Here is a 14,447-nt window from a genome sequence, read left to right as displayed (position 1 = left end):
ATCTTTGATAAAAACTATTGTGCCATATGAGACTCTGAGAGAATTAACTCGCTGGACCTGGTTTCATTGTGCTGTGGGGCTGGGGGGGTGTGGGGGGTGCGATTTGGTTGACAGAGGGCCATTGCTGGCTCCTTGAGAGTGTTATGTCAGATGGTAAGGTAAGCAAGCGGTTTGGGGTGATTAAGGGGTTACTTCAGGTGGCTAAGAGAAGTCAAACTAGAGAGGCACAAGGTTTATTTGTAAAGCTTAAAGAAAACTTTCAACTTCTGATTCATGCAAAAGCAAGAGCAAAATCTTAAACATGCCTTCCTCGGCATTATACTCCTACTTGTCTGTTCCTTATTAGGTCCAAACCTAAGTTTTGTGTGACAGGATTAAAATTTATCAGCATCTTGGCAAGGTCATAGATTTTGCTTTTGCATATTTACATGTGCCTGTCTGTCTCTACTTTCCAAAAACTCAGAGGTCAAGATGAAGGGTTCCGGCTGGAAACGTCGACTGTTGACTCTGTTCCGTAGTTCCTGCCTGGCCTCCTGAGTTCCTCCAGCATTTTTTGTGTGTTGCAGACGGAATTGTGATATTTCTGGAGGTGAATTCTCGATATCAAATTGAACCACCTGCTTTTTTTTGTTTTTTCTTTACATGTTGAGGTTTGGGCATCTGGTCAGTGTTTTAGTTTGGAAGATGATAAATAGTGGATTTTTACATTTGTTCAGGACTCAATTTTTCACTTCCAAAGGATATCACAAAGTGGTTTTCAGACTATCACAGTGAAACTGTAATAATCTGGTATCCATGAGACTTTGTGCCAGAATGGCAAGTTTTCCAGACCGATGGATAATATTTTTGACAATGTCCTAACACACTTTAATTTCACATTTTTAAGTATGTTACAATGTATTTTAGTAAGTTTTTCAGTTAATGTGATGAAGTTAAGGGGAGTTGGAAAAATTCAAGCATTTCACACCCTAACTCAACTTCGTACCTACCTACATCCTTGATCCCTGATGTTCCAGTACCCAGTGATAGGTGAGCCACACACATGGCCCTCAGTCTGATCTATGACCCTGGGTGAAAACACCATCTGCACACTGGACCCCTGGTTCACATTCTGAACTAATGATTGAACCAGATGCCAGTTAATCCAAATTTCAGAACAGTAGGATACCAGATTATCAGAGCTTTGCTATATTTTTGCGGTATCATCAATATCCTGTCATAAGCAAATAGGACATTTCACCTGTGTGAATGAGGTAATTCTAGAAGTAATTTGAATAACCTGTTGATCTGTTCAGATGTTGTTATTCGGGAATAAGTGTTGGTTGAATGCTTAGAGAATGCTTTGAACTCCTCAATTGTGTCATAATGACTGAGCATGAACTTGTAATGAGACACAGTTTCACTTGTGCCTCATTAGAAATGGGTACAGGTTTCCCCCGCTTTTCGAACGTTCGCTTTACGAAACCTTGCTGTTACGAAAGACTTACATTAGTTACCTGTTTTCGCTAACAGAAGGTGTTTTCACTGTTACGAAAAAAGGCAGCACGCGAAAAAAGCAGCGTGCGATAAAAGGTAGCGCGCGCCCTGAGCAGCCAAGCTCCTCCCCCGGAACTGCATTCTAGCCTTATACTGGGCTAGGCTTATACTCTCTGCATTCTAGCCTTATACTATGCTCAGCTTGTACTCTCTGGAATTTAGGAGATTGAGGGGGGATCTGATTGAAACATGTAAAATTCTAAAGGAATTGGACAGGCTAGATGCAGGAAGATTGTTCCCGATGTTGGGGAAGTCCAGAACGAGGGGTCACAGTTTGAGGATAAAGGGGAAGCCTTTTAGGACCGAGATGAGGAAAAACTTCTTCACACACAGAATAGTGAATCTGTGGAATTCTCTGCCACAGGAAAGAGTTGAGGCCAGTTCATTGGCTATATTTAAGAGGGAGTTAGATATGGCCCTTGTGGCTAAAGGGATCGGGGGTATGGAGGGAAGGCTGGTACAGGGTTCTGAGTTGGATGATCAGCCATGATCGTACTGAATGGCGATGCAGGCTCGAAGGGCCGAATGGCCTACTCCTGCACCTATTTTCTATGTTTCTATGTTTCTAGCCAGCATTGCTTAAACACGTGCCTGTGAGCAGCCGTTAGCAAGGTGAGTTCTAAGGTATCAGAAAAGCCTAAAAGAGCTCGTAAGGGTGTTACACTTAGCGTAAAACTAGACATAATTAAGTAACCTATGTCGTTCATGTACTTTTACATACAAGCTGTAATGAATTATGTCAACAACAAAGATTGCTTTTATCAAAAAATATTCACAATTTTACTCACATAGTCTTGAAATATTAAGTACAAGCAGCATCCACCACTTCCACTGGCAGCTTCTACTTTGTGACTGTTATATTGATGCACTGTTGGACATTAGGTATATATTGGTGTTTGTAATGTATCCTTTTTATTATTTTCACAGTGTTAATTCAGGATCAGGATCCACTTTATGTAAGTTCACTGAAGAATGTTGAAGTTTGTTTTAGATTGAGTTATTTGATATACAAAGGCCATTAAGAATGTGATGCACCTGAAGGTCCTCATCTCGCTTGACCCAAAATATTTTGTGATGTCACTTTACAATGTTTTTATTTCCAACAAAAATCAAATTATTTCAGCATTTTTCCTTTTCCTTTTCTATTTTTTTTCATATCTGCCAATAACTTTGCAACCACTCTGTGATGGCTATGACAGAATTCTCACTTATTTCTGTTAGTGCCACCTACCTTGATTTGATTGATTGTTGCTCTCAGATAAAAGAGATTTCACTTTTTACTTTTTAACCATTTCCCTACTGTGATTTTTATATTCACAGGCTTAATCCCTTAAGACACACACTCTCATTTTCAATACTCATTTCTCCACTTTGCATTGTCTTTTCTTGTTAACCTTCTAAATTTCTCCTCAGCAGAGCCACTTGATTATGTGGAAAGCCTTGTCTACTTGTGTAATAATTTGATATGTATAGACACTGGTCCTGGCCAGAGTCAAGAGAATCCTGTCCAAATGAAGTAGCTCCCTCTTCCTTGACTACTGTGCCAGTGCCCTATGAATTGAATCCCATTTCTCCTCACCAGTTTGAGGTGCAGTCAGAGGACTGAAGAATCTAAAGAAGAAAGTGGTAATATTAAAGTAGATTAGTGAGTCAGTTTAAAGTATTATTTAGTCTATTTTCTAATTGTTCTTTTTTTTTTATATTCCTCAGCTTTAACTACTGTTGACAGTGATGAAAATAGTGTGTATGAGGACATTCCCAATGTTAAGGAACTCAGTGATTCAGAGTAAGTGATTAATTCATCACTATCACTTTGTCATCACTATACCTTGTACCCATCAAAGTGACATTTCTCAATAGAAAGCTTTTTTTCCTCAATTTTAATCTTTCTTGATAGCCTTTATTTGTATTGGGTATTGTTTTGGAAAGTTCTCCAAGTAGCCATAGTAAAGTGGTCTAGCTAATGAATGGTAACAAATAGTAACAAGAGTGTTTTGGTATTTCCCTATGCTCTTTTAGAAGCAAAAGTTCTAAATCAGACACAACTAAAAGAAACTGGGGAAAAGTCTTCCGGAAGCGTGGAGAAAATGCAAAGAAGACAGGAGAGATGAAATTGGAAGAAGGTAAAAGGTACAGCACCATATGTTCCACTTGAAGAAAATCATGAGCTCTGGGAGCTACTGTATAATGGAGCATTTTTTTTTCAATAATGGCTTGAGTAGTACATGTACCTTTGAATTTTATTTTTGCTGGCACTAATCTTGATTTTCCTAAAAATGCTTTGGGTAACATATGGTCCAGCTGTTTATGCCTGCCCCCTTGCCATCCCAAGCTGGTGGTGGAGATTTGTGAGGATGGAATGTGTCTTTATTTATTAGCATCACATATGCATTTTAGATTTTGTGTTAACCCACAGGTATTTTAAATTCACGAATTAGTAATGCTAGCTGTCCTTACCAGAATACACAAGAGCTCTGGCAAATTATAATCAGCTTCTTGGACACAAGCATATAATTATACTGTTCTGGTGATGTCATGATCCTGCTGGTGAACCACGACAACGCTTTGTGGGGTGCAGAAAATACATCTAAATATACTTTTAAATATACCTCTTTTGAAATGCTGTCACTGCAATCTACAGCATGTAATTTCCCTCTAAGCAATGTACTTTTAAATTAACTTAATGATCTGCAGATTTCACAGATGTCTGAAGGTCTTGGCAGACCAAGCAGGTATGGTACCTTTAAGCAGATGAAAGGTTGTTGGCATGGTTGGAAGCTTGGCAGGAGACGTGGACTCCGCCAAGCTGAATTGAAGAGGGATGAGGCCCTCTTCCACCCAGCATTTTGTTGGCAACTGTGCAGCCACTGGAGAACAAAATTTTGGATCTAAAGGCAAGTTGCTGTATCGGAGGGAAATGAGGGACTGTTGTACTCTGTCTGAGCAAAACTTGGCTGTCTCCTACCATGCCAGATACAAACTGGAAGTCTTCTTGATTTACCGAATGGACCAAACTGCTGATTTGGAAAAGGCAAAAGGTGGAGGTGTGTGTTTCATGATAAATTCTTGGTTGTGCTTCAGTGTGGCAGTTTTGTGGAACTCATGTTCCTCTGACCTTGAACACCTAATGGTCCATCTATTCTGTTCACCTAGGGAGTTTTCATCCATAATCCTGACCATCGTTTACAGACCACCAGCAGCCAACTATAATCAAGTGCATGATGCTATCTCCAAACAAGAAATAGTCAGGCACTTCAACTAGGCTTGTTTGAAGAAAACCCTGCTCAATTACCAGCATATAACCTGTAGCACCAGAGGTCCCAACACACTAGACCACTGTTATAAAGTAAGGAATGCCTACCATTCCGTACCCGGACTGAATTTCCGTAAATTGGATCACTTGGTTGTCCTTCTCCTACCTGTATACAGGGAGAGGCTAAAGAATGAAGCTCCAGAGATTAAAACAACAAACAGCTGGTCTCAGAAGGCACAGTAGTGGCTATGGGATTGCTTCTAGTTGGTTACCTAGGCCATCTTTGAGGACTCATCTGTGGGTCTGAATGAAATCACCATGTTTGTAATAGACTTTATTAAAAAAAAGTTGTAGACAAATTTGCCTCCACAAAATCAGGTAGAGTCTTCCCCATTCAGAAGTCCTGGCTAAGCCATGAGATCTGCATTCTGCTGAGATTTAGATTAGAGGCATTCAAGTCTGGTGACCAAGAAAGTTACAAGAGGTCCAAGTATGATCTCCAGAAAGCCATCTCTCAGGCAATGTGGCAATTCGAGACAAAACTTGAATCAACGAGGGATGCTCAACAGTTGTGGTTGGGCTTGAGTACTATCACCTCGTGTAAAGTTAAATCAAGTGATACAGGCAACAGCAGGGCTTCGCTTCCAGATGAGCTCAATGCCTTCTATACTCACTTTGATCATCAAATGTGGATGAACCATCACAAACTCCCACATCCCCCGATGATTTGTAATTTCATTCTCTGAGGCCGATGTGCGAGCAGCCTTCAGGAAGTGAACCCACAAAAAGCATCCAGCCCAGACGGGCAACTTGGCCAGGTACTAAAGACCCATGCTGATCAACTGGCTGGAGTGTTCACTGAGATTTGTAACCTCTCACTTCAGCAGTCTGAGGTACCTATTTGTTTCAAGCAGACTTCAATTATACCTGTACCCAAGAAGAGTGTGGTGACTTGCATCATTGACTATCACCCAGTAGCACTTGCAGCCACAGTGATGATGTGTTTTGAGAGGTTGACGTATCAATTCCTGCCTGAGAAAGGACTTGGATCCAGTCCGATTTGCCTACTGGAGCAACAGGTCCACAGCAGTTGCCATCTCATTGGCTCTTCGCTCAACCCTGGAACCTCTGAACAGCAAAGCTGCATACATCAGGATGCTCTTTATCAACTACAGCTTGGCATTTAATACCATCAACCCCTCAAAACTAATCAATTAGCTTCAAGATCTTGGCCTCAATACCTCCTTGTGCAATTGGATCCTTGATTTCCTCACTTGCAGACCTCAGTCAATACGGACTGGCAACATCTCCTCCACGATCTCCATCAGCACAGACGACTGTGTGCTTAGCTGTCTGCTCTACTTGCTTTATACTTCTGACTGTCTGGTTAAGCACAGCTCCAATGCCATATTCTAGTTCGTTGGCAACACCACTGCCATAGTGCAAATCAAAGGTGCACGTGGGAGGGAGATTGAAAATCTAACCGAGTTGTGCCATACCAACAACCTCTAACTCAATGTTAGCAAGACCAAGGAGCTGATTATTGACTTCAGAAGGAGGAAACCAGAGGTCCATGAGCCAGTCCTCATCGGAGGATCAGAGGTGGAGAGGGTCAGCAGCTTTAAATTCCTGGGTGTTGTTATTTCAGAGGACCTGTCCTGAGCCCAACACACAGGTGCAATTATGAAGAAAGCACGGTAATGCTTCTACTTCCTTCGGAGTTCGCAGAGATTCGGCAGATACCTAAAACTTTGACAAACTTCTATAGATGAGTTTATTGACTGGCTACATCACAGCCTGGTATGGAAACACCAATGCCCTTGAATGGAAAATCCTACAAAAAGTAGTGGATATGGCACAGTCCATCATAGGTAAACCCTCCCCACCATCGCGCACGTCTGCATGAAATGCTGTCACAGGAAAGCGACATCCATAATCCGGAACCCCCACCACCCAGGACATGCTCTCTTTTCACTGCTACCATCAGGAAGAAAGCACAGGAGCCGCAGGACTCACACCACCAGATTCAGGACCAGTTACTACCTCTTAACCATCAGGCTTTTAACCTACAATGGATAACTTCACTTGCCCAATCACTTGAGTTGCTCCCACAATCTGTGGACTCACTTTCGAGGACTCTCTATCTCATGTTCCCAATATCCTGTATATTGATTATTGTCTGTCTTGCTTTTTGTATTTGCACAGTTTGTTGTCTCTTGCGCTCTGGTTGAATGCCCAAGTGGTGCAGTCTTTCATTGATTCTGTTATGGTTATTGTTATGAGTGTGCCCACTGGAATATGAATCTTAGGATTGTATATGGTGACATGTATGAACTTTGGTAATAAATTTACTTAGAACTTTGATATTTTGAGTGAAACGATTTAAACTATTCAGTAATATTGCACAGTAGTGTAATAGTGAATCCTTCAAGATTTAGAGATGTCTTCAAAAGTTAGCCAATGTGCATAAACAAATAAGCAGCAACTCTTGCTTCCCATCAACAACATGATTTTATGACTATCTGTTTCTTTTCTGGTATCAACCCAGAATTGAAAAGATGTTATCCAAATCCACAATTTAAAACTCAGAGGTAATCATAAACTGTACTTATTCTCGGAACAAGCTGCTCTAAATTAGCAGTGTCAGATCTCTTTCTATCATCTATCTTCTTCTATCTTCCATCTTCCCTTGGAGTATGAATTTTTAATGACTGTTGGGAAGTTGCTCTGAAAAAAAGTGCTGATTAATGAGGCCTTTGTATTTGGTGCACAAGCTGGAGTGGGGAGAGTGGGGCTCGGGAATTGATAGGCCATTCAATTTGAAACAAGTTGAAATGTGAATTGAGGTGTTGATTTAGCAGCAGCAGGTGAAAAGAAGTGAGAAGATGCTTTATGATACAGATAAATATTTGGAGTGGGTATTAGCTGTGAGATAATGTTTCATTGTGATTAATGATGAGGGAAGTGAGGTAGGGGTGGTCATTTTACTGAATGCTGTAGGAGAAAACTAGAACAGTCTTGAGGTTCAGTGTAAGAAATAGAAAAAGTGAGATTTGTTCTCTGCTGATATTGTACAGCCATTGAAACTCTTCCTTTGATCTGTGCTATGCGACTCATTTCCTCTGATCCTCAAAGACCATCTAATCAATTTGTTCATCCCCTTCCTTTGTTGGAGCAGAATATCCTTTCGGTACTGATTTTCACCAAATGGTTCCATTTATCATTAAAAAATGTATACAGTATACAACCTGAAAAACTTGTCTTCACAGACATGCACAAAAAACAGAACCCTAAAAGAATGAACAACAGAGAACATTAGAATTCCAAAGCCCCCCTCCCACCTTCCTCACGCAAGCAGCAAGCATCAACCACCCCCCACCACCCGTTTCAGCAAAATGTGCCAGTGCCAGTGCCCACCACACACCAAGCAAACAGCAAAGCACTCGGAGAGACCATGATCTGCAGTCAGCAAAAACTATTGTTTACCCGACAGTTTGATGTGCCACAGTCTGTGTGTGTGTGTGTATATATATATCTCTGAGAGAGAGAGAGAGAGAGAGAGAGAGAGAGAGAGAGAGAGAGAGAGAGAGAGAGAGAGAGAGAAAAGAGAGAGAGAGGAGAGAGAGAGAGAGAGAGAGAGAGAGAGAGAGAGAGAGAGAGAGAGAGAGAGAGAGAGAGAGAGAGAGAGAGAGAGGAGAAATATATATATATATATATATATATATATATATATATATATCTCACCTGTTTTCACAGCCACAGGGGTGACTAACAGTTGCTGTTACAGTCCGCCGCATTGCTTTTTATCCAGAGGTTCCCGACCCAAAATCAGCAGCAAACTCTACCCCCATTGAAAGAGAGAGTGTGCAACCACTTGACTACAGAGATCTCAGTCCATACATCTGCCGCAGTGAAATCCTGATGTTTCACCTCCTTCGTCGCCTCATTCGGCAACACCGGCCTGGAACTGGTCATCCATAGGGCTGCAACCCGGAGGTGGCATCTTCTAAACCGCTCCAAACTACCAAGTCTGATCAGAATCAGTTTTATTATTACTCTTAAATGGCATGAAGTTTGTTGTTTGCAACAGCAGTACAGTGCAAAAACACATCCGCAGTGGCCATTTTTTTGGTACGCCTGCTCAATAATGCAAATCTCTCGTCAGCCAATCACATGGCAGCAACTCCATACATAACAGCGTGCAGATATGGTCAAGATATTCAGTTGTTTTCAGACCAAACATCAGAACAGGGATGAAATGTGATCTAAGTGATGTTGACCGTCAAATGATTGTTGGTGCCAGATGGGGTGGTTTGAGTATCTCAGAAAATGCTGATCTCCTGGGATTTTTAAGCACAATAATCTCTAGAGTTTACAGAGAATGGTGCAGAAGCAAAAAAGGACGTCTGTGAGTGCCATTCTGTGGACAAAAACGCCTAGTTAATGAGAGAAATCAGAGGATTCATGTATATTTTGACCATGACAGGTTGCTGTCAAGCTTCCCTGTATGTGATGTACTGAACGGCATTCTGCGTAGATGACTTACAAGCAAAATAAACAGCTGCATGTTTGTTCCTCACCTCTCCGTCTCTCGTGTGCGTTATTCACGGCCACCCGGCTTCCCAATACCACAAATATAACAACTGGTGATGAGGTGACAAGTCCTCATGAGATATTTATTGTTTTGTTTCCTTCAGCAAGAAAAGGCTGTGTGCAATTCTGCCAGTGCACTGCTGTGTAGGTGAAAAGAAAACGCTCACCACACTTCCTGCGGCCAAAGAATCCGAGGGGAAAGAATAAGAACAACACAGGAAAAAAAAGAAGACAGGGAGAGAGAAATGGTTACAAGGCCAGTTAATTTTTCTGGAACGTGATTATGTTTGAAAATGGCAACAATGTTTTGAAGTATAGGGCCGTATCCTGAAACGGCAGAGCAATGGAGCTCATATACTGAAAGATTTTAATATTTGGCACTGGCAAATCGAATTTTAGATGATATTCATGTTCCAACTTTTCTAACTGACAGAGGCAAAAACATTTAATTTATTATGTAGTCTAGTGCAACCTGCTAAGCCTGGCGATAAGTCTTATGAGGACATAGAAACGTTTGTAGTTTAAAGTCATAAAAAATCACTATTCACCTAGAGCTTTGATTATTGCTGAGAGATTTAGATTTCATAAAAGGAATCAGGAGGAAGGTAAGCCTATTTCACAGTTTGTGGTGGCGCTGAAGCAATTGGCAGAACATTGTGATTTAGGGCAGTCACTGAATGACATGTTACATGATAGACACGTTTGTGGTCTGCACAATGAGGCATTCAGAATCATCAATTAATGTATGAAAGCATCAATAACTCACTAATTAATACGACAGTGCTTCAGTACAAAATTATGTCGACTTTAAATCAATTTTTAAAAGCCTGAGAGGGCTCAAGTATCCCAAGGATACTATTACAGTGAAGTTGGTAGATCTTGACTGCTGGGCCTCTATATATAACCAGTCATGCTGGAGGAAGGAAGTCCAGTTAACTTTTCTGCATGATTTTTGGTAGCTATACCAGGTCAGTAAATTTAAAGATTAACTCCGCATTTTAAATGGACGCTACATTCACCAAACATTGTCTTTCTTCAGTTCATGTTATCATTATGGTACATTTTCAAGATCGTTGGAAGATGATGGGATGACAAGATTTCTTGATGTTTTTCTAGTTAGTTGCTGCGGTATTAATTTATTTAAAGGTACAGCAGGGAACAGGCCCTTGACAACACACTTGACCATTGATACACCAACACTGAGAATGCTTACTATGTCACCCCATGCCCACACTTTGGCAACTGTGGTCACTTGGCCCTACTTCTATTCCTGGCGTACAGTCAGGGAGTGAGGACCACAGCACCAGTGGTGAGGATCACGATGGTATGGTCATGGGAGGCAGAGGAGCTCTTACAGGACTGCTTTGAATCAGTGGACTCGACCACATTCAGGGATTCTTCTTCAGATCTGAAGGAATATGCCACGGTTGTCACCGACTTCATCAAGACCTGCTTGGATGAGTGTGTGCCTTCAAGAACATACCCAAATCAGAAGCAATGGATGAACCATGAGATTTGCAGTCTTCTGAGGGCTAGATCTGTGGCATTCCAGACTAGTGATTCTGAACTCAACAAGAGGCCAGGTATGATCTACGGAAGGTACCTTAAGAGTGAAAAAGCAATTCAAAGTGAAGTTACAGATAGAATCGGATGAACGTTAGCTCTGGCAGGGTTTGCAGGATATTGCCTCCTACACAGTGAAACCTAACATCATAACTGGCTGTGATGCTTCTCTCCCCAATGAGTTGCATGCTTTGAAAGGGAGGGAAAATATATACCTGTGCAAATTCCTACATCATCTGGCGGCCCTGTGATATCAGTCTCAGTCATTGATGTCAGAAAATCTTTCAAGAAGGTATCTTGCAAAGCGTCAAGCCTCGTTGGAGTACTTGGCAGGGCACTGGAAACCTATGCCAACCAGCTGGCTGGAGTGTTCAAGGACATTTCAAACTCTCACTGTTGTAGTCAGAGGTTTCACCTGCATCAAAAGGGCATCAGTCATGCCTAAGAAGAGCAGGTAAGCTGCCTCAGTGATCATCACTCAGTAGCGCTCACATCTACTTTAATGAAGTGCTTTGAGAGGTTAGTCAAGGCTAGAATTTACTCCTGCCTAAGCAAGGACCTCCCACCACAATAGGCATACAGTAGGTGCAATTTCACTGCCTTTTCATTTGGCTTTGGACCACCTGGATGAAAGCACTACCTACATCAAGCTGTTGTTTATTGATTATATCTCAGCTTTCAACAACATTATCCCCTCAGTGCTAAACAATAAGCTTCAAAATCTGGGCCTCTGTATCTCCCTCTGCAACTTGATCCTTGAGTTCCTCGTTGGGAGACCATACACAGGGTCGATCAGAAATAACATCTCACTGATAATCAACACAGGCACACCTTATCGACAGCGCCTGTCCTGTATTTTACAGTTGTTTTAGGTGTTTAATTTTGTTACAAAGTACTTAGAATAGCAGTTTTGTACATAAATTAACTTTTCTTTTTATTCTTTTAGGGAGAAAGTGAAAGGAATATTCAAAATCAAAAGGAAAGATCTAAGTGCAGAAAAGGAATCAAAACTAAATGAAATGAAAATGTTAAATGAGCAAGAATTTAGAGAAAATTTTAATGTAAGTGTACTTTTTCCTAGTGAATTATGCTGCAGATTTCAGTAAAATTTTTTGTGAAAATTACATAATACACACAGATACATTGGGATCAACATGATTTCCACTTTAGTTCTGCTGTTTGAAAATGCATAGCCTTGAAACCATCATGAAACAAAAATATTTTCTATGTATAAATATTATTTGTTTAAAATTCTTCTGTACAAAGTAAATAGTCCATGTAAGGAAAAAGTAGGTTTACGCAGTACGTGTGAGCATTGGTTCAAAGTCTCGATCCTCTTGCAGGTTAGTTTTTACATTGCTTTTTGCATCTCCTCTTTCATTTCCAACATTTTTTTTTAACTATGCCACCACTACCATATCCCCTAGAATGGACTTTGATCACATTCCCACAGCAGCTGATTGCAGCCTCAAATACTGTGCTTATAAATAAGTGTAATCCTTCTCCAGTGCTCTGACCACACCTTGAGAACCCAGTTCTTTTTATTTTTCCCCACCCACACCAAACCACAAGCTGATGATGTGTGATCTGGAACCTGTCTGATTTCCTCTGAAATGAGTGATTAGCAAGGGAACAGCCTTTGAATATGAAAGTTTGATTCTATTTCCCACAACTCAGGCCTTGTGCAAAAAAGAACCTTAGATCAGAGGGCTCACTGCGGAAAGTGACCATTAGCTCACTGCACATTTTCAGTTTAATCTGTCTTTTACAATATGGAACACGCTTTCTTGCTAATTAAACCTTGTGCGTGATTCATTTTTGTTTTGTGAGAGAGTCGCATAGATAGTTCGTAGCTTCCCCCTTGTTCACCAGAGTGAAATTGAGCTTCCTGGCTTCCTTCCCCAAGGAATATTTGAAATTGTGGACTTCGAATGAATCTGAAAATCTTGGCAGTTATATCTTGGCATTTTGGGATGTGATTCACACGGATCCTTAATGCTTTTAAAGTGTCCCACTGTGTAGCAAAAATGATACAAGCCTGAAACTATGACTATTGAGAGAAAAAGTATGATACATAAAATATTCCAGAAATGGAACTAACCAGATTGCAACAAATGGATCAGATATGTTTAGAGTGTGGTTTAAGGTACATAATTTGGTATTTTTGTGCCCTTAATGTTCCAAAATTTCTCACAAATGAAACACTGGCTATGATTTTACTAAAAAGTAAAGGAAAAATGTTTCCAGCAGTAAATTTCGATTAAGTTTTAAAGTATGTGGAAGTTAAGAGTATGATAAACCAGTTGAAGAGGTGTAACAGTAGAACAGTTGATCACTACACCTGACAGTTAAATTTATGGAGGGATGAATGTGAAATGAGAGAGGTGGACTCAGACTGGGCTGGAACAGATTGTCGATTTTGATTGGGGTGAAATTTAAAACAGACTAATACAAGGGTGGAATGCTTTACATGTAGAACTTGATCTGATTAAGTAATGCAGTTTTAGAGAAGTTCAAAGTAAATTTATTATCCAAGTACGTTTGTCACCAGATACCACCCTGAGATTTGTTTTTGATTAGAAGGTTCAGACTCAGCCTTCAACAAGAAGTTGAACTGGCATTGATTGAACTAGAACGTGATATTATGTGTAGATAGTGGTTTCATTGCTAGAGTGAAGATATAGATAAAAATCGGTAGTTTTAGTGCCGCCCACAGGTAGAATTAGAAGAGAATATCATACAGAAATCTCCCTTTTTCCAAAATTTTGCTGCAAGACAAACTGCCTTTCTGTTTTTGCTACCACAGTGGATAAGCAAAGTGCATCTTATGGGGTCCAGGAGAAAAAAGTTCACATGAATTAAATTATACTTAACTGTATTGCAATGCACAAGCTTTGAGCTTAATTGCATTGAGAGCTCACTTTCATTGCAGTTGAACCTTTCTCATTTAACCTGTTGTGGATATTTCTCTAGTACACCAAGGAGATTGTTGTGGAGAATGTTGCAGTTGTGGAGCAGAATGTTGTGCAAGGGCAGGAAGGATCCTTATATTTACCAGTAAAGTCTGGAGAGAAGCTGGAAGTAATAGATATTGGAGAAGACAACCTAATAATTTGTCGGAATGCTGATGGTAAATGTAAGTGAATCTTCTGTTTAATATACACATGGAATTTAAATTGTACAGAAAACTACTCACATGATACAATGAATCTATTGGATACAACAGTAATCTTAAATTTGTACATTTTGTAGAAGGCATCACTATCTGTGGAAAGAGAAGCAATTAAGACTCTCGGACCTGAAACATTAACTTCCCCTTTCCACAGATACTACCTCACTTGGAATGTTTTCATATCTGCAGTTTTTTCTACTTTCCATCGGTCTGAACCTGATTCCTCAAAGGGAAAGGGTGATGGCTTGTATGGCACAAATAATGGAAGTCTATAATGTATGGATATTGGTCTGTAGTGAGTTACCTATCTTGACAAGAGTGGCATTGTGG

General features: G+C 40.5%; 1 protein-coding gene across 6 annotated transcripts in view; it reads left to right on the top strand.

Moving 5' to 3' along the window:
- LOC134354854 (FYN-binding protein 2) overlaps positions 1 to 14,447 on the top strand; it is a 90,772-nt gene that overhangs the window by 63,370 nt on the left and 12,955 nt on the right. For 5 of the 6 annotated variants that reach the window (XM_063064247.1, XM_063064245.1, XM_063064246.1 and 2 more), the window contains exons 15-19: positions 2,464 to 2,492; positions 3,247 to 3,322; positions 3,556 to 3,666; positions 11,892 to 12,006; positions 13,919 to 14,081. In XM_063064247.1, coding sequence (XP_062920317.1) covers positions 2,464 to 2,492; positions 3,247 to 3,322; positions 3,556 to 3,666; positions 11,892 to 12,006; positions 13,919 to 14,081 — 494 coding nt within the window. Of the gene's footprint in view, positions 1 to 2,463; positions 2,493 to 3,246; positions 3,323 to 3,555; positions 3,667 to 11,891; positions 12,007 to 13,918; positions 14,082 to 14,447 lie in introns of those variants that run through there. The other variant, XR_010019903.1, reaches the window with a different exon arrangement.

The sequence above is a fragment of the Mobula hypostoma genome, chromosome 12, assembly GCF_963921235.1.
Source record: "Mobula hypostoma chromosome 12, sMobHyp1.1, whole genome shotgun sequence".
NCBI lineage: Eukaryota > Metazoa > Chordata > Chondrichthyes > Myliobatiformes > Myliobatidae > Mobula > Mobula hypostoma.
This window is presented reverse-complemented; position numbering and strand designations above follow the sequence as displayed.